This window comes from Podarcis erhardii (assembly GCF_964252035.2).
Source record: "Podarcis erhardii genome assembly, chromosome: 5".
Classification (NCBI taxonomy): Eukaryota; Metazoa; Chordata; class Lepidosauria; order Squamata; family Lacertidae; genus Podarcis; species Podarcis erhardii.
Genome location: NC_138509.1, coordinates 87376117 through 87400109, shown reverse-complemented (window position 1 = coordinate 87400109; position 23993 = coordinate 87376117). Strand labels below are relative to the sequence as shown.

Below are 23993 nucleotides of genomic sequence, written 5' to 3'. Positions count from 1 at the left end.
TCCATATTTTCCATGATAACTGTTACACGACAAGTGAAAACAAAATCCTGCCAATGTTTCCATCTGCCGACAGTGGCCCAATATGTATATTTCCTAATTTAGACCACATTTAAGAGGAAAAGTAAAAAATAAGAAGTTTTTTTAAAAGGTGGCTTCTCTTCTCTAAGTAGAGCTGAACTTTCCTCCAGAACCCGTTTTTAAGTGTTTTCCCACAGTGGAAATTACTCCCAGTCACCGGCCTCATGAGCCAGTTTCCCTTTTAAATCAACCACAGTTTAGTGTGAGGTCCAAATCCAAAGAAACTGTGGTGAATCTCGACTATGGCTAGTCCAAACAGGGGCTGATGGGGGAGGCTGAGGGGTGGGATCACAGGGCCAAACAAGCAGAGATGGCGGGAGGTATCTGTGATCTTCTTTAAGAGATAGATCTTCTTTAAAAGATAAAAGTACTGTCGTATTGGATGGGCCTGCAACCCTGGGGAGACAGTTTGGCTCTTTCTCCCACATGCTATTTCCTTGATTTAATTCTCTCCCCCCCCCTCCCCACACCAACTATTTGCTGCATGTGGAGAATCATACAAGCTTCTCCAGGCACCTCGCTTTCCAATGGAAGCTCCTGCAACTGCTGTGATGAGAAAGAAATGAGATAGGGAACTTTCCCCCTTCCTCTTTCTCTCTCTCTTCCCATGGTGCTTCTTAAACAGCTCCCTATAAATGGAGAGAGGACCTTAGCCTTGCATTAGAAATTCAGAATGCTTTTAAAGTATTCAGTAATAAGGTGATTATTCTATATTAAATTCCATGGGAGAAGAATATGAGTGAAATATGAAAACAAGCCTATTTCATCCTTAAAGCATTCAGCGGGCCACTTTTCACGCGATTCTCTTCCATTAACTGAGAATTAAGAACAGAAATTACTCTTCCTTTCACTTATTTTCCTACTTATAGTCTTCCTTGGCTTTCTTGATGGATGGATTAAAGCAGCCTCTTCTAATCTGAATCTCCTCTATTATTATTGGGCAAGGGAAATCATAAAAGGTATTCTGAGATTTTTATTTCTTTGGTCACGACCTTTCCCAACTGACTAAGGAATATGCAAATCAGGTTCTCAGTTGATCATTGGGAGAAAATGATTCTAAATGGTATTAGGATATATATATATATATATATATATATATATATCCTCAAATCATCCTTCATGTGCTCTAATATCCCTCTTCTCACAGTGGGCAGTGAATAGCACCTCAGTCTAAGCATATTACATAAGCTAGCCTCAATTCTAGTCAAGCAGTGGAGAAGCATTATGCACATCCTATGGGCACAAGAAAGGAAGATGCTTTGAATATCACCTTTTAACCCCCAGGAACACAGGAGCTGCCTGTCAGGGCATTGGCCCATGTAGCTTGGTATCATTACATCACACCCCCACCTCCGAGTAGTGGGAGGCTCTAGGGCAGACATAGGCAAACTTGGCCCTCCAGATGTTTAGGGACTACAATTTCTGTTTAGTTGTGAGTGAACATATCAGACGACACAGCGATTCTTCAAACAGCTCTTGTTTATTCACAGGCCAGGCCAGAACTGAACTGAAGGGTTCAGCCAGCCTGCTTATATAGAGCTCCACTACAACGCAACAGTAACCACTTTCTGTAACCACTTTCTGTTCCAATCACTGAACGTCACTTTCAATCCCCTATTTGCATATGTGGACCTGAGTGAAAACTATCTACAGTATCCCCCTACCGGCCCAGGGTGAGAACTTCAGTACATAACAATTCCCATCATCCCTGACCACTGGTCCTGTTAGCTAGGGATCATGGGAGTTGTAGTCCCAAAACACCTGGAGGGGCCTGGTTTGCCTATGCCTGATCTAGGGGCTCAAAGTGCTTACACAGGGTTTGGTTTCCTTGGAATGAAGGCTGGCAGAGACTGTGGTGTCTTTAGGATATACGGTTCTATTTACACATATATGCAGGGAAGGCCCATCCCATTTCACCGCCTGAGGCAGAATGGGGGGGGGGTGCCATCCCCACTGCTGCCAAAGCCTTCCTTACCTGGGTCACGCAGCAGCTCCCATGAAGCCAGCAGAGATGGTGGGTTCCACCAAGATCTCGCAGAACTCTCATGAGATCTTGCAAAGTGCACAAGATCTCATGAGATTTCACTGGAAGCCGCCACCGTCGCTGAAGCTACCACTTCTCCAATAGCTGGTGCCTCAGTGGGATTCTGACGTCTGAGGCGTCTGCCTCAGGCTGCCTCATGGGCGGACCAGCCCTGAATATATGCAACCTTTTCATAACAACTCACCTGGTGAGGACAAGTAAAGAAGGACAATTGCTTAGACTGCTGCTGTGGATGAACCAAAAGTCCCACCCTGCTTCACTTGTTGTCCCTACCATGAACTCAGTCTCTAAGCCCTCAGTTCCTCCCCACAGTTGCAATGAAATACTGGCCTACCATCGTCCAGGGGCGTTGTAAGCCTGCAATACATTGACGCGTGCAGAGCGCTTTGAACACCACCCTGCTTTGATTATTCTGCTTTTCGTCGAGCTATGTAATGTACTTGTCACACGGTTTTGTACCGCCAGTAAGTGGGTGTTGTTGTTATTTCTCGCAAGCTTTGCAGCAAAGGTGCAGCTTTAGGGAAGCCCTTTGAAGCCTCTCCGAAAGACATCTCAAGTATTGCCAGTTTTATTGAAACAAAGCTTGTAATCTGCTACTTGAAGATGAGGAAGCCCGACCTCGCTCTGAATCATTCGCACAGGTAAGAACGGAAGGGGGGGGGAGACATTTTGATGCGATCTTTCCAGGGAAGGCTTTCGAGTGCTTATATTGTAAACACAGGAACACAAATCAGTCTTGCACAAAGAAAGCATGTTCAAGAGCTCATGCTTGATCCTGTGGTCCAGAAAGTGGAGGTGCTATGGCAACTACATTACCTGCCTGTTAGTTTCCAGCCACGTCAGTCTCCTTGCATGAGCCTCTAACCTTGTAAATCCACACCTAGTCCCTTGTGTTTATCCCCTCTGAAATCAATAGGCTTGAATTCTCTGGAAAACAGGGTTTTAGCCTGAAATGCTATGTATGTTAGCCCCCAGTGCAGGGGTTTGATTCCCTGCCCCCCCAAATTCATATTTCTAATAATATTAACTCCTTTCATTTACTAACCTCTTGTCCTTTATTAATATTCTAATCCTTAATATTTACTACCACATATTCTTATTCTACCCCTAAGCCTATTTATTACTTCCAGGAATTTTCTATTTATCTTATATCACAATATTTAGCTAGATATTCTTTAAATTTAATCCACTCTTCCTGATACTCCTCCTCCTTCTGGTCGCGGATTCTTCCAGTCAGGTCGGCCAGCTCCAAAAAGTCCAACATCTTCATCTGCCATTCTTCTATTGTTGGTATTTCTTGCAATTTCCAGTTTTTGGCTAATAAGAGTCTTGCCGCTGTAGTGGCATACAAAAACAATCTAACATCTTTTTTGGGCAATTCCAGTCCTATTATTCCAAGTAGAAAGGCTTCTGGTTTCTTAATAAAAGTATTTTTCAACATTTTTTTCAACTCATTATAAATCTTTTCCCAGAAGTCTTTCACCTTAGGACACGTCCACCACATATGATAAAAAGTACCTTCTTTTTCTTTGCATTTCCAACAATGATTATCATTTGTGTGATAGATCTTTGCTAATTTCACCGGGGGGGGGTAGCTGTTAATAGTGCAGTGCGCAGCGATTGAAAATGGAGCAGAGAGTCAATTGGGCTTCAAATTGGGTAAATCGGCATCGGAAACCTACGAAATGCTCACGATTGTGTACGGAGATGGAGCTGTAACTCGAAAGACAGTGTATGAATGGTTTAAGCATTTCCGTGAAGGGCGGCAAACCATCAAAGATGACCCTCAATCTGGCAGACGATCAACAAAATGGCGGCAAATGTCAACACAGTTCATGATGTTGGGTCGGCTTTTGTCCATCTGAATGATGGCGGAAGAATTGCACATTCCACATAAAATCGTTAATGAGGTTACTGAGTTGTCCCACCCTCCATACTTCCCCAATCTGGCCCCACCAGATTTCTTTCTTTTTCCAAAACTGAAATCTGTGCTGAAAGGGCACAGATTTCCCAACATTTCACACATCCAAGCTGCTGTGAGGAGGGAACTGAAAGCAGTACAAAAAGGGGTCTTCTCCAGAAGTTTCCAACAGTTCTACAAATGTTGTCAACGGTGCATTATATCAGAGGGTGCCTACTTTGAAGGCCTGTAAGGTATGTATGTTCGAATATTTCTCACTATCCGATTTCTGTGACCATTCACTGAACTTTCCTGTGACACCTTATACAGTTATACCTCGGGTTACAGGTTGCGTTTTTTCGGGTTACGCACCGCTGAAACCCAGAAGTACCAGAATGGGTTACTTCCGGGTTTCAGCAGTTGCGCATGCACAGAAGCACTAAATCGCACTTTGCGCATGCGCAGACGCACCAAATCACAACCTGCACTTGTGCAGACGCACCGCTGCAGTTTGCGAATGTGCATCCCACACGGATCATGTTCGCAACCCGAGCATCCACTGTATATTCAAAATCTGAAAAATGTATTTTTAAAGAAAGAAATACACCCCTCTTCCCTTCACAGAGCTACACTTCCCAGAGCAGTTTAACGATCAGTCCTTCTTCCCAGGGAACTCTGGGAATTGTAGCTCTGTGAGGGGGGGTCTCCTAACAACTCTCAGTACTCTTAACAAGCTAAAGTTCCAGCTGCTCGTGCGAGAGACCAGGGGCAGGTCAACAAAGCAATTACACGAGGCTCGGGGTAGGGGTTAAAACTTTCTTCATTCTCTTAGGCAAAGGACCGTCTGAAAGACGAATGGCCGCCTTAAGTTGGTCATTGTTTCTTAATTACTGGGACAGGAAATATTGCACAAATTACTCAAGCAACCCTTTTATTAACTTATCTGTAGTTGGGTGACCAACTTTCCGGATGATAATGTTTGCATAATGAACGTAATGCATAACAATTATGTAGATATTTGTGGCAGCTTTTGTACAAGGCAAGAATAATAGCCCGTTGCATGCATTAATACAGTTTTTAACGTGATAAAATCCAGCATTAAAAACCTACTGTTAGCATGGGGAGGTGCCCTTTCAGCAGAGATCAGGAACCGAATATCTGAGGACCAAATGTGGCACGCTGGGCCTCTCTACTTGGTGCTTAGTACTCATCCCAGGCCACACCTCCTAGGGTATTTATGACTGGCTAGGATGTACCCTTAAACTAGGATGATGTCTGACTGAATGGAGGGTGGAGAGAGGTGTGAAAATGTATTCCTATTGTAGGAACTACTGTACAAAGGTAAAATTTACATCCATTGCCCCACCCATTTCTTCCTCTGGCTCCGCCCATCAGTGGCATGTGGGCCTTGGAAGGTCATTCCCACGCCTATGAGACAGTACTACCTTGAGATTTTAGCACAGTTTCTCTCTTTCTTGCCAATTAATTTTTATTGCGTCTCAAAGATTTTTAACAATTTAACTTCAAATTTAATACAAATCTAGAAGAATTTTTGTAAGTTCACCCTTCCTCCCTGGCGTTTCCAGTTTCGCTCTTTCCTGCTGGATTATATAACACACTTTTATCTATTACATTTTCCATTCATTACAATTAATCGTTCACTTACTTTCCCCTCCTTTCAATTCATTATCCGTTTACCATCCACTGCAGTATTTATCAAAGCTTGTTGTTTTTCCAAAGCAAACTGAGAGGAACAGTTCACTCTTGCTCCTGAAAATGTTCACTTTTAGAGACAAACTAGACATTAGCTTGCATGTTGTGGATATAGATAGTGATAATGATATACGTTTGGAACTTCCTTAATAATAGCTCAAAAACGTTAAAAAGCTCGACCAATTTGGCCAAAAACTTTTGTGTCCACATTTTCACTTTTTGAAATATGGCAACTTTAACAGATGGTGATATAGAGATATATCTGCTGCATGAGGGTCCAAGCAGAATCTCTGGAGATGGGGTAAAAGGTAAAGGGACCCCTGACCATTAGGTCCAGTCGTGACCGAATCTGGGGTTGTGGCACCCATCTCGCTTTACTGGCTGAGGGAGCAGGCGTACAGCTTCCAGGTGGCCAGCATGACTAAGCTGCTTCTGGCGAACCAAAGCAGTGCACAGAAACGCCATTTACCTTCCCGCCGGAGCGGTACCTATTTATCTACTTGCACTTTGATGTGCTTCGAACTGCTAGGTTGGCAGGAGCTGAGACCGAGCAACAGGAGCTCACCCCTTTGCGGGGATTTGAATCGTCGACCTGCTGATCGGCAAGTCCTAGGCTCTGTGGTTTAACCCACAGCGACACCCACATCCCTTTCTGGAGATGGGGAGGGAGAGTTTAATCCTTTTCCGCATGGCATATTCTCTGAACAGGCATTTCCTCCTCACCTGTTTCCCATTAGGGAGAGTGAGGACATGTTTGCTAGCCCCAGTACCTCTGTTACATTCCTGACATCTTGCACAACTAGAGCCAGCTTCCCAGTGCAGATTTTAGCCCTAACCCATGGAGCTAGACCAACATAACAGGCAGAAGTGACTCACCAGGTGGGGCAAAACTGCTACGCCAGCTTCCTGGCGGTTGGGTCGCTGTTGCTTGCTGGAATGGAGAGGGCTAAGGCAGCTAGGAGGTCAGCATGGTGCAAACACACTAGCAGAAGTGCCAGGAAGAAGCTAGTGTCGCCACTCCACCCCTGGAAGCTGCTTTTGATGATGCGGGGACTGAGCTGGCATGCAATGCTATACATCTCCCCACTCCTGCAAAGAGATGGAACACCTGAACATATTCAGGCTCCCCCAGCCCTACCTGCCTTGTCTTTTCTTGCGTATTTTATACTACTTTTGTGTTTTGCCATGTGGTTCCATGCTAAAGCTGTAAGCCATTTTGGAAAGTGGCGTATAAATCTTTCCAAGTACAGTTGTACCTTGGTACTTAAAGGCCTTGCGACTCAAATGTTTTGGCTCACGAACGCTGCAAACCCGGAATTGAGTTTTCTGGTTCGCGAATGTTTTTTGGAAGCCGAACGTGCAACGGGGCTTCCGTGGCTTCTGGTTGAGTGAAGGAAGCTCCTGCAGCCAATCGGAAGCCGTGCCTCAGTTTTCGGATGTTTGCAGATGTCAAATGGACTTCCGGAACGGATTCCGTTCAAGAACCAAGGTACGACTGTACCTATAACGTGGTTCTCCAAATTTCAACACTTACATATGCAAAACAGTGTAGGGCCCATCCACCAGCCATACAAGAGGGAGGGAGGCAAGATCTGCAAGCGTACAAGCAACTTTGGAAGCAGGGGGTAGAAATAACTCTACAGAAGGGAAATAAAAAGAACAGCCCACTAAGGGCTGAGCATACTCAGTGGCCACAAAAGACTCCTGGAGGAATGGAAAACTATCAGGGAAAAGGAATAGCATGGAGTACTTTGGAAGATGGCATGGCCGGCTGGAACCCTGAACAAAAGCACGCCACACTGCAACATTTTGTTACAGGTCCAATTTATTGCGTGGCAAGTTCCCTCCTCCCACCAGTGGAAATAACGACACATGACACCATTATTTTAGGTTAATGGGCTAAAATTGGCCACAACTTTATTGGTTACAGGGTAAAGAGCGGTATTGGCTTAGGCATTGGTCCTATCCGACTATCCGGCTTCATTTGTTTGCATGAAGACCGGGAAGGGTTAACACCAGCAGGGGAACCCTGCTGATGCACATCAACTAGGGACTTCCCTGGGGTCACTGCTAGGGGATGTGCTTTAGGCCCTGACCTCCATAGGCTTCGGACGAGGCCATGCCCCCCGGAATCCTTTACCGGACTACCCTTCAATATTTGGGGGAGGTGATGGCGCTCCTCCCCAAAAAAACATCCACATAACGATACCCCTACCAATGCCTAACCGCCAAAACCAGGGAAGTTGTGACGATTTGCTACGAGGTAGGCGAAAACCCAAATGGCCGGTGCCAATTTGCCAGGCAGAAAAAATTCCTACCAGGCCCCTTGATGGCGACCAACCGAAGTCCATAGCAAGGTCAGAAGGAAACCTTGAAGGGCAGGTGGGTGGGAAATCAGGCAGCTGAGCGGGACAAGGAGGGAGATCCCAGGGCTGCACCTGCCTTAAATGGGGCAAGCCATACCCCCTAAGCCAGCCAATTGGCTGGTCCGGGGATGACGTGGCCCGAGGATTCCCCAGATCGTGCAGGGGCTGTAAGACAGCCTCCGCGCACATGTTGGGGGTGTGAAGCCCGCAACACCACCTCCTCCCGAGGTCAGAAGTGGCTTAAGTAAACAGTGCTCAAGTTTGCATGTACATGGGGCCATCCAGTGACATGGATGAGAGAACTGCTTTGGCAGCTGCTCTGCTCTGGATCCAGGTGTGCTTACATTCTATAATGGAGCTGACAATCACGTATTTATATTTAGACGAGCCTCTGTAACACCGCCAAAGAGATAAGCGTGGACCAGTTGCTTGCCCATTTTGAGGGCATAAGAGGAAAGGTGGGTAATGCCAGGGGACGATAGCCAAACTCACAATAATTAAAGCCAATTTACAAGGCAGAGTAAATCTGCCATCTGTACGCCTGCCACATTACTCAAAGCGGGTCACCAGGAGCAGATACATGCAGCGCTTCAATATGAAAATATTCTGGGATACAATTAGCACAGGCAGAAGCTGAAGCATAATCAATAGCTGTATTTTTTCCCTAAAGAAAAGAGAAAGGATAAATAAATTATCCCGAGAATTCAAACTATAAATAGCCCTTGAACCATCCATTATGTAAAAAAAAATTTTTTTTAAGTCATTTCTGTTGAGTCTTAACTCTCATTACAGCTTTAGGGTGGTTACTTAACAACTTTGGCACAAGGCTGATTCAAATCTTCATTTTCTGTTTATGATTAGCTGGGTGATTCCTTATTTCTCCTGTGTATCTTGCAAATCCTGAACACATTTGGAAGCTCTTAATCAAGAGCAAACTGGATTCATTCTTCGAAGGCAGTTCGGAGACACTATTATTCATGATTTGTTTAGAGCATTTATACCCCACTCCTTGGCCAAAAAGGCGCCCAGAGTGGCTTACATACAAACAGTTCAAGCCAAGATAGTCCTTGCTGGCAGGCTTAAAATATTTAAAAAGAAACACACACAAGGGAAAAGGTGTCATGGGGTGGGATTAAACGCAGGCACCAATTGTTAAACAATAATGTAGCTAATTAGTATTTTCTTAATAAAAAAATGTGCAAAGTTATTTTTGTTCGGTTTTATTTCAACAGAAGAAATTGTAAACAGATTGGTTTGGTTTAGCTTTTGGGGGAGGGTGAATTCCATGAGCATTGGTGAAAGCTGGTGGTAAAGGGTTTTCCTTTCAAACACACAGCTCTTAAAGTCATAACAGTGACTTCTTTACCAGGAGTCCAGTTCTTTTGGCTCAGGCCAGAGGCACCAACCTGTGCCAAAAAATGAGAGGTCCCCGCATCGCCCTGCACAACGTGCGCATGTGATGTCACAAACAACATGTTGCATCTTCGGGAGGAGGCCAAGCACTGAACCAAGCACAGTGTGGCTTCAATGGGGGGCAGCTTCTCCTCTCTTGCGCTCGGCCTCCTTTCACGGTAGGAGGAGGAGAGGAGCCAGCCAGCTGCTGAAACCACACTTAGCTCCTCACTCGGCCCCCTCCGTCCCCTCAACATTGGGGGGCCCCAACCCTCTACCAAAGGATATTGGAGGAGCCCAAAACAGCTCGTCCTCCATGAGCTGACACCCCTGGCTCAGGCATTAGGGCATGGAGAGAGAGGGCATGTATAATAATAATAATAATAATAATAATAATAATAATAATAATAATTTATTATTTATACCCTTCCCATCTGGGTTTCCACAGCCACCCTAGGAAGCTCCCAAGAGAATATTAAAAACACAATAAAACATCAGACATTAAAAACTTCCTAAATAGGGCTTCATATGTCTTCTAAAAGTCAGACAGTTGTTTATTTCCTTGACATCTGATGGGAGGGCGTTCCACAGGGTGGGCCATGGGAAGTACTAGATCTCCCTTGTCAAAGGCAGAGAGAGAGAGAGAGAGAGAGAGAGAGAGAGAGAGAGAGAGAGAGAGAGTAAGATACAGTGTTGGGTCCTGGTGTCAGTAGGGCTCAGTGGACAGAAGATAGGGATGATAATGATGACAATAATGATGATGATGATGATGATGATGATGATGATGATGATGATGATAATTTATTTATACCCCATCCATCTGGCTGGGTTTCCCCAGTCACTCTGGGCAGCTTCCAACATAATATTAAAATACAATAGTCTATTAAACATTAAAAGCTTCCCTCAACAGGGCTGCCTTCAGATGCCTTCTAAAAGTCTGGTAGTTGTTTTTCTCTTTGACATCTGGTAGGAGGGCGTTCCACAGGGCGGGCGCCACTACCAAGAAGGCCCTCTGCCTGGTTCCCTGTAACCTCACTTCTCGCAGTGAGGGAACCGCCAGAAGACCCTCGGAGCTGAACCTCAGTGTCTGGGCTGAACGATGGGGGTGGAGACGCTCCTTCAGGTACACAGGGCCAAGGCCGTAAAGATCCTAGTAACAATGAAGTGAGATCTTCTGTTTTGTTGCAGAAGGCAGTTTTGAATTATGCCAGATGGCAAAGCAGTGGAGGTCTGAGGAGTCAATTAACAGCCTCCATAACCTTGCCGTGCTGTTTTGCCTTTCTGTTGCTCACCCTAATCTAAGAGGCAGAGTTTTTCGCCTCATCTCAAAATAGCCTGGAAAGAAGCCTCAAACTTTAAGGAAGCCTCGAGAGAGATACAATGCAACTTCTGGCACATATGAAAGCAATGAGGCTGGTTCTGAGCATCATATGAATGTTGCTCTACAACTTTGATTCAGTTGTGTTATTGTTTTGGAAGGCTTGTCAGGGGCAACCTACACATCACGCAGGAAATCCCCTTGTCGTCTTTTTTGTGTGTTTTTAACGCAACTGCAGGAAGATTTGGCTTGAGGTATAGGAGCCAACTCCTGGGGGCCGTGGGAGCTTCAACCCCCACAGAAAAAAATATTTGAGGGAGCTGGGCCCCCACAAAGTTGGTGGACATTGCCATTCAAACGGTGTGCGTGCACCGTGTCATGTGATCAATTATGCGGGGCAGGGCGATATTTCATTCAAGGATGGTTAACTCTTTCTCCCTTGACAAGTCCATGATTAAAATAGCCCTCAGAAGCTCATTGTATGTAGAAGTAGATATTGGAGACAAGAAAACAGTACTCCCTCTGGAGTCCACTGGTTGAAGCAACTGCTTCATATTGCTTCATGGTATGCTCAGCCCTACAGATAAAGGTAAAAGGTAAAGGAACCCCTGACCATTAGGTCCAGTCGTGACCGACTCTGGGGTTGCGGCGCTCATCTCGCTCTATAGGCCGAGGAGCCGGCGTACAGCTTCCGGGTCATGTGGCCAGCATGACTAAGCCACTTCTGGCAAACCAGAACAGCACACAGAAACGTCGTTTACCTTCCCGCCGGAGTGGTACCTATTTATCTACTTGCACTTTGATGTGCTTTCGAACTGCTAGGTTGGCAGGAGCAGGGACTGAGCAACGGGAGCTCACCCATTGTGGGCATTCGAACCACCGACCTTCTAATCAGCAAGCCCTAGGCTTTGTGGTTTAACCCACAGCACCACCCGCGTCCCTTCAGCCCTACAGATAGCCCTCCTTCGAATGTGAAAGTGAGTGTCCCTGTGTAAAGGGGCTCTTTGGATCATGGTGAACAGCAGCCTGCAAGTCTGTTTTAAAACAGACTGTGGTTTCAGGTATCTAAGTTAGCAAATATCTATATTTAGTATATGATGAAACCATGAACCAGAATTACCCCAGTCGAGTGGAAACACTTCACAATATATGCATCACCTGCCAGATCAGGTATTGCAGGTGCAAATCGGATCTGCACTGAAGCACCTATAGGACTTTACCCCAAGTCAGATTATATGGTCCACCTACCTCATGGGTAGGCAAACTAAGGCCTGGGGGCCAGATCCAGCCCAATCACCTTCTAAATCCGGCCCATGGGCGGGCTGCGAATCATCAGTTTTTACATGAGTAGAATGTGTGCTTTTATTTAAAATGCACCTCTGGTTTATTTGTGGGGCACAGGAATTCGTTCATTGTTTTTTTCAAAATATAGTCCGGCCCCCCACAAGGTCTGAGGGACACTGGACCGGCCCCCTGCTGAAAAAGTTTGCTGACCTACCTGAATACTGTCTGCATGAACTAGCAATGGCTCTCCAGGGACCAAACCTGAGAAGTTCTGCATAAACGTACATGCTCTATCACTGAGTTATGGCACTTCCAAGTTGAGGGTTAATCTATCTGTGCTTCATTGCTTTCAGTGGGGTGCTCACTGGAAATAATAATAATAATAATAATAATAATAATAATAATAATAATAATAATGGGTGGCAATCATATAAGTGATAAAACAATAGAATAAAACTAAATATATTATAAAACCAAAAACCTTTTATAACAGTCTAAAAATATGCAAATGTGTACCCCCTCCCAATCAATAATTTGGTGCAGTCCCTTTTACAATCCTGTCTAGAGACAGAACTGGGCAAATGTTTCACAGCTGCTCCTACTTTGACATTTATTTCCTACCTTTAACATGGTGTGTACCCCTGCAATCTCTGCGTAGTGCAGGATCCATATTTAATCCAACAAATAGATAACACATATCAATGTTTGTCACTTAAATCTTCCAAGAAAAAAGACAGGAGTCATAAATCAAGGAAAGAAATAGCAGAAAAAGAAAACCCAGGAATTGTATCTTCTGTAAACCAATTATAACAAGCATCCAAGAATGTAAATCAGCATGAAATAAATTCCGTAAAGGATATTACTCTTCACATAGATTTTTTTTTTCATAAAAGGGAGGAAGAGTGGTAGTTTTCATAAACAAAAGTGTGCTTTATACAAAGAGCTGTTATAAGATTTATACTTATCAAGGGCACAATCTACAGGGAAGAGCGTATATCCAGATCAGTCTGTTCCCATGGTTTGGGGTGGTTTGCTGATCAATTTTGCATTAAAAATTGCAACGCTTGTGGACAGAGAAATTATGATCAGGGAGGACTGTTCTGCTGTCTCTGTTAATGGATAGATCCTTCTCTGGAAACAAAGGGGAAATGTCAGGTCGGGTACAAAACAATGAGTCAGCACGCCTCCATTGCATCTGCAGCAGGACTGATTGCATCCTGAATTCAGTGCTTCCAGAGGTAATAAGATCCAGATGTGGAGTCTTAACCCCAAACAGCAGCTTCCTTAAGCTTCCAAGTTAAAACAAACTGGTCCTGATCCAGCCGGGGTTAAGTACATGCATCTCGCTGACTTCATGGAAGAGATCCGCAGGTGCCTACCTTTCTCCCACTGACATTAATGCAAGTAGGGAGCTATACTGTGCAACCAAAGCTTATACATGTTTAATTAGAAGTTGAGTTGCATTGAGTTTAGCACATAAGTGCTACAGGATTAAAACCTAATTTTGGCCCCTTATTTTATATTATTTGTGAGGCTGAAATAGCCTTTGACAAAGTAGAGTTTCCACACAGTGCTAAACTAATGCGCCTAAGGACGTTGTCAAAATTTATTAGGTGCATTCCTAATACTTTTTTATGCAAGTTATTTTCTACATCACAGAGTCTGCGTCTCTCTCGCTTTCTCTTACCACTGCTTGTTCCATGTAACATTACTATGCATTAAAAATAATGAGTACAAATTAATGAGAGTGTAAGGAATTATTAGGGATGCGGGTGGCGCTGTGGGTTAAACCACAGAGCCTAGGACTTGCCGATCAGAAGGTCAGAGAAGCGGACACGGAGCAATGGTTCCAAACTACAAGAAAAAAGATTCCACCTAAACATTAGGAAGAACTTCCTGACAGTAAGAGCTGTTCGACAGTGGAATTTGCTGCCAAGGAGTGTGGTGGAGTCTCCTTCTTTGGAAGTCTTTAAGCAGAGGCTTGACAACCATATGTCAGGAGTGCTCTGATGGTGTTACCTGCTTGGCAGGGGGTTGGACTCGATGGCCCTTGTGGTCTCTTCCAACTCTATGATTCTATGATTCTATGGTTCAAATCCCCGCAACAGGATGAGCGCCTGTTGCTCAGTCCCTGCTCCTGCCCACCTAGCAGTTTGAAAGCACTTCCGGCGGGAAGGTAAATGGCATTTCCGTGCGCTGCTCTGGTTCGCCAGAAGCGGCTTAGTCATGCTGGCCACATGACCTGGAAGCTGTACGCCAGCTCCCTCGGCCAGTAAAGCGAGATGAGCGCCGCAAACCCAGAGTCGTCCACGACTGGACCTAATGGTCAGGGGTCCCTTTACCTTTTAAGGATTTATTGGGAAACAGCAGGGTTTGTGTGTATGTTGTTGTTGTTTGTTGCTTTTACCTAATTGCAAAATAAGTCTACAATTACTGAGTGGTTTAGACTCAGCTACAGTGGCTTCTTCTTCTTCTTTGGTATCACTCGTAGCCAAGTAAGAATGTCTTCCATAAACACGGTTTTAACGGCAACCACATTCTCAACCTACAGTGTACTTCGTCTTATAGAATCTAGGGCATGAAGGAGTTGTCATTTTCTAGGGTGGGGGGGACCCACAATCAATATTAGGACAGTACTTTTATTGGGCCAGCCAAAATATCACAAAATAGCATTGAGACTTCCAGATTCTCCCACACTCTTCATCTGTCTAGATGGAAAACATGGGGATGGGAGAGAGTGAGAGAGAGAGAAAGGTCGGCTGCTGATAAAGTCACTGAGTTTGATAAAAAGCCTTAGGCAGAATGTAGGAGAATGTAACAGACATTCAGAGGAGGATCTTTGAGGTACCTGTTGAGAAAGTGAAACACAACAATGTCTGATTCCCTGCTTTGGGGTTACAAAAACCAGCTGTTACTCAGGTCCGTCTCCATCCTTGGGTAGGAGGAAAGCGGAAATAGAAATGGTCAGGATTAGAGTCCTGGCGCCCCCCCCCCCCAGGACTTTCCTGCTATGCATGCCTGGTCTCTCAGGCCCCAGGGCATGTAAAGAACTGGCAGCAAATGAACCACACACTCACTCCATCAGCAAATGTGCTTTACTGAAGTATTTGAATAAGCATAGAGGTTGCAAGTCCACAGCCAGATCCCTGGCTGGGTGCATAGTTCAAAAAGCAGTTACAGAGAGACACAAGTGAACTGCATACCGTATTTTTCGCTCTATAACACGCACCTGACCATAACACGCACATAGTTTTTAGAGGAGGAAAACAGGAAAAAAAATATTCTGAATCAAATGTTGTACTAAACTATTTAATAAACAACCGGTATATCAGAATCATATTACAACCATGTAAAGTGAACAGCAGTCAACAGTGGCATTAAGAACCATCATCACTGTCATTAACAAATGAAGAGAGAATTTTAGGTTCGAGTACTCTTCTAGTCTTCTGTGAACCCCAAGAACTCATCAGTGCTAGAGTCAGAATCTATGAAGTTCAGCTGCTCACAATCACTGGCATCACTTTCTTCGCCATCTTCATATAAAATCTCATCTTCTTTTGCATCCAAACCATTGCTAATGCCACATTTTTTGAATGACTGTGCAACGATTTCCTCCTTCACCAAGTGCCATTATGTTTTCACCCCATTAAATATTTGAGGGAGTCATCCCCCACCCCCCATTGTGGTATGTGAGGTGGGGCTTACCTGGCTGCCCCCCAATATTGTTTTAAGTTGGAAGAGGAAGGGAGGGAGGGAAGGAAGAGAGAGGGGGAACTCACATTTGTGCAGCTGCCTTGCCTCGAACGGGAGCAAAAAGAGGAGGAGGAGACACAGGGACACGAGCCTTGTAAGCCGCTTTGTTTGAATTTACCGGTGAGGTGCTGGGGGATGGACGGAAGGGGATGCCCTCTTTGTCCCTCCTTCCAGCTCATTGTAAAGAAAGCAGAGCCGCTTACATGTGTGTAAGGGAGAACCATAGAGCAGGCAGACACTGAGAATCTGAATGCGCTCAGCTGTTGCCGGCTTCCCTCCCAGCGACGGAGGAGGAGAGGAGAGGCTGCCGAAAAGCCATAGAGTAGACAAGCCAGCAAGCAGGCAGACAGGCTGTGCTCAGCTGTGCCGGCTTCCCTCCCAGCGACGGAGGAGGAGAGGAGAGGCTGCCGAAAAGGCAGCAAGAGCGGCTCCTCCCGCCTGCATTCGCTCCATAACACGCACACACATTTCCCTTTATCTTTTAGGGAGGGAAAACTGCGTGTTATGGTCCGAAAAGTACGGTAGCTTGAAAACAAAAGAAAGACTGACTGACTGACTCTCACACCTGGATACAGCTATGTATGGAGGCCTCAGGCACCTGGAACCTTCTGGTAAACAAAGAATTACCGTAGTATGAGAAAGGACTGCTGAGTCACTACAGTCCATTTTGCATCTAGGAAACACTCTGGGCCATTTTTAGGCCCTGACAAAAAAATATGCTTGGCAATCTTTATACCAACAGAGGTGAGAACTAGTTTCAGGTGCTATGTCAGGTAAAAGTGTTGATATGAGCAAAACTGGGTAGCTTTACCTAACAGGTGGAGGAAACATCCCATCAGACAATGAAGTCCCTTCTTCAAGTAGTTTAAAGCCTTGTTCCACTGTGAAATGGCTAAATTTGGCACTTTCCAAGTCACACAAAATATTATAGAGCAGGGCTAGCCAACGTGGTGCTCTCCAGATGTTGTGGACTACAACTCCCATCATTCTTGACCAGTGCTGACTGAGGCTGATAGGAATTGTAGTCCAAAACATCGAGAGGGTACCTCATTGCCCACCACTGATCTTGAGATGTTTGCCTGGATGTTCCACCACCAACATTTCCCCACAGGTAATAATAATAATAATTTTATTATTTATACCCCGCCCATCTGGCTGGGTTTCCCCAGCCACTCTGGGCAGCTCCCAATGGAATATTAAAAACACAATGAAACATCAAACATTAAAAACTTCCCTAAACAAGGGCTTTCCTTTCTATTCCCCATTTTTTAAAAAACTTGTTTATGCTCGTGGACTAATGCCTCTCCCTAGGAAAAATTACCAAAGCTTGCTTGGTGGCTTTGTGTGTCTATCCCCTGCTATTTATCAGAAGAGACGCAACAGTTTACTATAAAAACCTACAATAAAACAGTGAAATAAGATATGCAATAAACCATTTGCACCAACAGAGGCTTCCTTCCCAGCACAAATAGCAGCTTGTGGATGGGCACAGGAGTGGTAATTTTCATTGGGATTCATCCTCCCCCTTTGATCGCACAAGCACACAAACACGTGTCTCCTTTTTAAATTTTGTAAAAATAGAATGTGCTAATTACAATCACGCACAAATTCAAACATGCAGCCAGCAAGAATGTTTACCTGGCATGGAAAGTAAACTGGAAAGGATTGGATTGGATATGAAGAGGATTTGAGATAATTGTCTGCTGCAGAGGGACCATAATATCTGGGTCACAGATCAAACCTATTGGAATACAGCGGCATCCATAGATTCGACATTGTCCCTACTGAATTAAGAAGAGCAATACGCACACCCATCGGTGCTGATCTCTCTGTGAAAGAGTGGTCTGGCTTACTGCATTTGGAGGCGGGTACTTTACTTTCTCATTTTTGCCCCGAAGGAGTAGAAATTATTGCTACAGCGGAAAGATTAAAGCAAAAGCAAACAGGTTTCACAAAAAGCAATGATACGTCTCCTCTCCGAAATGACAACAGCTATAAAGACATTAGCAAGATTTGGCTAGTCAAGAAATTAGTCCTTATTCTGTTGGGAAATCAGACAGCTATGTACTATGTGAACAAGACAGGGGAAAGCAAAACCTGTCCGTCTGTATTGGGAGTAATTTCAGGCTCAAAAACAAGCTCCTTTTTTTATTTTGCAAACAGGGCAGGGGAAGGAAAGCATCAGAGGAAACAATCTCCCTGTTCTCTTCCATAGTTAATGAATCCAGAGACGGAGGACAGATTAATCTGTTTGCAATTACGATCAGATTTCTTCCCTCCATCCCACCGATGGTGTTGCAAATGTTGTGAGCATGCAAAATACATTCTCCATCCAAGTGGCCAAAAAATATTGGTGTCAATTCAACTGGGTTTCTACTGAGGTTAAATAAACAACCCATTCCAGCATGAGCAGCCCAGCCAACACACAGACCCATTTGCTCTTCCTTCTGCCCCCTTAGTATGTGGTTTCCATGTACGTTTTGTGAGTCTTTACACTTGGTGTTGTCAGGGTAGAATCCAACATAACACTGTGGCAATCATTCCGTCAGTGCAGCTATTTCTGTTTGCACAACAAAATGTTCCCCTCCTTCTCCTCTTGTCATAAAAAGGTAAAGGTAAAGGACCCCTGACAGTTAAGTCCGGTCGCGAACGACTCTGGGGTTGCGGCGCTCATCTCGCTTTACTGGCCGAGGGAGCCGGCGTTTGTCCGCAGTTTTTCCAGGTCATGTGGCCAGCATGACTAAGCCGCTTCTGGCAAAACCAGAGCAGCGCATGGAAATGCCGTTTATCTTCCCGCTGGAGCGGTACCTATTTATCTACTTGCACTTTGACGTGCTTTCAAACTGTTGGGTTAACAGGAGCAGGGGCCCAGCAACGGGAGCTCACCCTGTTGCGGGGGTTTGAACCGCCGACCTTCAGATCGGCAAGCCCTAGGCTCAGTGGTTCAGACCACAGCGCCACCCGCATCCCTCCTCTTGTCATACACACCCCTGAATATGTCTTGGAGGCGCTCCCAAGCCTCTGGAGCACAGGGTACATGCTTGGGGGGGGGGTGAGAGTCCCACTGTACAAGCAAAAACTTTGTGCCGCCAGAATTTTTAGTAGAATACAGCCCTCAGCATTATTATTCTTTTGTCAAAACAAAACAAATTCCTTCCAGTAGCACCTTAAAGACCAACTAAGTCAGTTCTTGGTATGAGCTTTCGTGTGCATGCACACTTCTTCAGATACACTGAAACAGAAGTTTCCAGACCCTTCTATATAGTGAGAAGGTGGGGAGGGGTATTACTCAGAAGGGTGGTGGGAATGGGTGATTGGCAGATAGCTGTGATGAGCCTGTTGACGACTCTTAACGACTGCAATAGGTCTTACAGGAAAAAGCAAGGGGTGAAAAGGTGAAAAATGGCTTTGTCATGTATAATGAGATAAGAATCCAAGGTCTTTGTTCAGACCAGGTTTCTCCATGGTTTTAAGTTTGGTGATAAGTTGTTTTTCCTTTTGGAACTCTTGCCAAGCTTGGTGGTTCCTGATAGAGTTGTCCAATACAAGGAGTTCCTCCTTTATTAGCTTCTGTTTAGAGTAGAGAACGCTGATCAGATGTTTGAGCAGCTTCTTAGAGAAAGTGTTGCATAGTTTTCTTGCATATTCAGTGGGATACGTGGATTGTAGAGGGTTCTTAATTCTAAGACCCTTGGGTATAATGTCCAGGTTCTTGCATTTAGTAAGAAAGAAGATATCAGTCTGTACCTGTGCAAGTTTCTTGGTGAGGTTGATGGACTTCCATTCTTTTGTGTGAGAGATGAATTTGATGGGCGTTTTTGTGAGCTACAGTTCCAAGAGTTCCCGGGGAAGAGGGGATGGTTATTAAGCTGCTGTGATAATTGCAGCTTCCTGAGGGGGACAGTGGTCTCCTAACAACTCTCAGCCCCCTTAACAAGGATCCTTAACGACTCCTAACAAGCAGCCCCCTTAACAAGCAGTTCCCAGGATTCTTGGGGGAAAGCACAACTGTTTAACGTGGTGTGATGCTGCTCTAAATGTTGAGTACAGATGGGGCCGAAGATAGTAAAGGTAAAGGGACCCCTGACCATTAGGTCCAGTCGTGGCGAACTCTGGGGTTGCAGAGCTCATCTCACTTTATTGGCCGAGGGAGCCGGCGTACAGCTTCCGGGTCATGTAGCCAGCATGACTAAGCCACTTCTGGCGAACCAGAGCAGCGCACGGAAATGCCGTTTACCTTCCCGCCGGAGAGGTACCTATTTATCTACTTGCACTTTGACGTGCTTTCGAACTGCTAGGTTGGCAGGGACCGAGCCATGGGAGCTCACTCCATCACAGGGATTCGAACCGGCGACCTTCTGATCGGCAAGTCCTAGGCTCTGTGGTTTAACCCACAGCATGGTGCTGTTCTAAATGTCGAGTGCGGATGGGGCTGAAGATAGTAGATGGAGCCTAAAAGTGTAGTTTCTTGAGGTGGTACAATGAATGGATTGTACCACTTCAGGATGCAGGTGGAAGATGCCTCTTTTTCCTTCCTTCTTTTTGTGGGTGGAAGTAGAAAGCTAGATCAGGAGGGAGAAGACTAAGGTAAGATTACCAGATTTTTTTTTCAATGAATCTGGGCACATTTTAAATACATACATACATACTACATGTTCAGGGCATTGATGCTGCAGCAATGGCGGTGGCAGAGGGAAGGGATGTTTCACACTGCCTTTCAGAGCAGCCCCATCCCAACTCCTACTTGCGTGTAAGCAGGAGGGGGGATCCTTCAGCTGGGAAGGGAGGCTTCCCATTGCCTATCTGAGAGATCCCCGCACCGCTCCTGCTTGCACACAAGTAGGAGTTAGGAGGCTGCTCTGATAGGCAGCATGAAGTCTCCCTTCACAGCTTAGTTGCTGGGGTCGGGGAAGGTGGAGGCAGCCCGGAAGCTGCATCTTTGAGCCCCTGCACCACCATCTTATGGGGACTTCTGAGCAGCTCCTGAAGCCAGCCAGAGCCAACTGCTCCGGGCTGCTGAGACTGCCGGTGCTGCGTTTCCCGGGGACATTAGATGAAATCCAGGGACATTCTGGCAATGGACTTAGTCACAAATCCGGGGACTGTCCCCGGGAAACGGGGACGTCTGGTAACCCTAGACTAAGGACCTCCTGATGTGCTTAGTTGTTGGGTTCCCAACTGTAGTCAGAAGTGGCACAGTCCACGCTGCCATTTCAGGACTCTACCACCTCATTCGGCTGCATATATGGATCAACTTCAAAGCCTGCCATTCCATTAGGTTGAGTGAGGCAGCTGCCTGAGACAGCAGGCTTAGGATCTCATGAAAGAGTAGGAAATTGCTGGCTATTTAACAGTTGCTTTTGTGCATAGCTATTGTCAGCTATGAAAGAGCTGCAAATCGTTATATATATATATTTAGCTTTTGTATTGTTGTACTTTTACTGCTGGGGAGGGAGAAGATGCACTTGTGTGAGTCTCTGCCTCAGGTGCCAAAATAACTTGATTGGCCCTGAATAGTATGCACCTTGAAGGGGGGGCACACACATCATTTGATGCTTTTGTCTTGGACCAACCCTCTAGATCAGGTCTAAGAGTTCACTGCGTTAAAAAATATATATGATTTTTTAAAAGTCCAGGCTTTGCAAGTAGGACTCTACTGACACAAATGGGGTTGGTCAGAGATAACTGTCTTTTGGCCCAAGCCCAATTGCAGGGGGGGAAGGGGGCAAGAATGAGATTGTTACTGAGGCGTAAAAGACCACTGACTTTTAAGAATCAATTTTTCATACAGCACCTTGATTTTCTCAGTGTATCTGTTTCTTGGGAGCTGGACAGTAAATGTGAACAACCAACTATAGACAGAGGATGGTGGTTTAATACAGACAATCTTTATTCATATGCACTGATAGCTTTTTTTTTTCCCGTGGAGAGATGATGCCTAGTCCCCTCTCTTTTTCCTCTTTTTTTAAAAAAGGAAGGACAGGTAATAGGGACAACAGCATACTATTTTGAAGGGGGTTTTTTTGAGAAGATGTCAAGATGAAAAAATGAAAATGTCAAAAAATGGGTTGATATACTATATTACTTACAGGCTGCCTGGTTGAGGGAAAACTGACCAAGTGATTTACTGAAGGCATTTACAGGACAGTCTTTAGATTACAGGGAAGATGAAAAATAAATGAAAATCTATTTCATGTTTACTTTAGTGCAGCCATTTAAGAGTGGCAGGAGGGACGCATCACAAGATGACAGGTCTGATATCCATATACAGTGGTTTGCTTTCATATTTCTCTTAATTCAAACATGTGTGTGCGCGCACTGAAAAACTGACACATAGAGAAAGAAAGAATGAATGATGGCTGACAACCAACAATACATTTGCCAGAAGCCTCCATTGTTATTCTTTTTTATCTTCTGCCCATTAACAGCTCGCTGTGCAAGGAGAATTTGAGGTACTGGAAATGTTTTCCTTTGTTCATAGAATCATCGGATCTTAGAGTTGGAAGGGACCCAAGGGTCAGCTAATCCAACCCCCTACAATGCAGGGATAATTAGTTAATTAATTTGCATTGTTTGTACTTTTAGTGCGGTGGGGTGAATTTCAACCCCCCCCCCCACACACACACGGACAACTCAACAAAATATCTCTGTATGTTATTAGCAATTCTAACGCCACTTACCTGGAATTAAGCCCCATAGAATTTACTATAGCTTACTTTTGTGCAGAAACATAGAGAATTTGCACTGTTGGGTAGTTAAACTGGGCAGCTACAAAAAAGCAAACAAGCTAACCCTAACTTTTTCATTACAGTTCTCTTCTGCTCTCTTCTGGGGTTTTACTCCACTTTCAGCCGAAGAAAAAGGGAAATAAAAAGTTCCCAAAGCAGCTTACAAAGATCCGTAATAAAACAGTCCCTGATCTAGGGCTTCCAATCCGAAAGGAGAAAGAATCAAGAGGGAGGAGGGAGGAGGAAAGCTGTTGTAGCATCATGGGATGGCTGCTGCTAGATGGCAGTCAAAAGAGTTTATATTATTATGTTACACTATGGTGGGTTTTTTAAGCACTTCAGGTAGAAATCTGCCGGTGTAAATGAAAGAGACAGGGATAAACTTGCTATGGAAAAGTCAGGACCTGGGACAGATCCCAGAAGCAAGGGGAAGATACTGAAATGCAGGTCCATTAAGCAGGTGTCTTCTAAAAGTTGTGTAGTTCTTTGTCTCCTTGACAACTGAAGGGAGGGTGTTGCACAGGGAGGGTGCCACTACCAAGAAGGCCCTCTGCCTGGTTCAAATCCACAACTGTAGGGTGACAATCCATAGCTGAATCCTTTTTCTCTGGGTATTCTGCAGAGCCTTCTTCTTCAGACTAGCTCTCTGGCCATGCTGTGGTCTGCTGAGATACTACCATCAATTTCTTCTTTGCAACACAATTACTGCTTGAGGTTTCTGGAGGAGTCCAGAACATTTTTGGAGGGTTTTCTCCAAGGTGGGAAATCACAGAGGGACCATGCCCACCCCGTTATCTGTCTAACAGTACAGCTGCAGCTTGGTAAAACAGTTCAGGAGGAGAACATGAGGCAGATGAACGTGAGCATTAGCAGACACATCCATCAGTATAGAGGCAGTCATGTGAATGCTAAAAGCAACTAACTCTGTTGTATATTAACTGGCCTGAGAAAATTTTATTCAGGGGCACAAGGACATTTCTGTTGCTCTTCTCCCTTGTTCTTTTTAAAGCAAGAGACAGAGAAGTAAGACTGCCATTTTTGTGAACCTTTTGCTTTTCTTCTCCTGAATGGGTACGCTTCTTGTTGTTGCTGTTTTCAGTTCAATCTTTATCAGTTTATAAACAATAAATCCAATCACCTTAAAACACCAAAACACACAAGCATTACAAGCAGATCACTACCAAAACATAAAAAGGACAATATATATTTTTTTTTTTAATAATATTTATTAAAGTTTTCCAATTAATTACAAATTAATAAAACATCCAATTTCAAATCTTTTTCCAATTACATCCTTTCAGGACTTCCCCTTCCCTCCCCCCCTTGTATTCCCAATCTCTCAAATGATCTCAACAAGTTCTTCTCCTCAATTCAAACTTGTTATCCTTAACCCAAATTTTTTTTTAAAAAAAAAACA

The 23993-nt window shown here is 44.7% G+C and overlaps 1 protein-coding gene across 1 annotated transcript in view; it reads left to right on the top strand.

Annotated features, from left to right (window-relative positions):
• Positions 1-23993, top strand: part of SPATA16 (spermatogenesis associated 16) — a 156007-nt gene that overhangs the window by 36917 nt on the left and 95097 nt on the right. The window contains exon 3 of the mRNA XM_081862520.1: positions 2618-2763. Coding sequence (XP_081718646.1) covers positions 2618-2763 — 146 coding nt within the window. The remainder of the gene's footprint in view (positions 1-2617; positions 2764-23993) is intronic.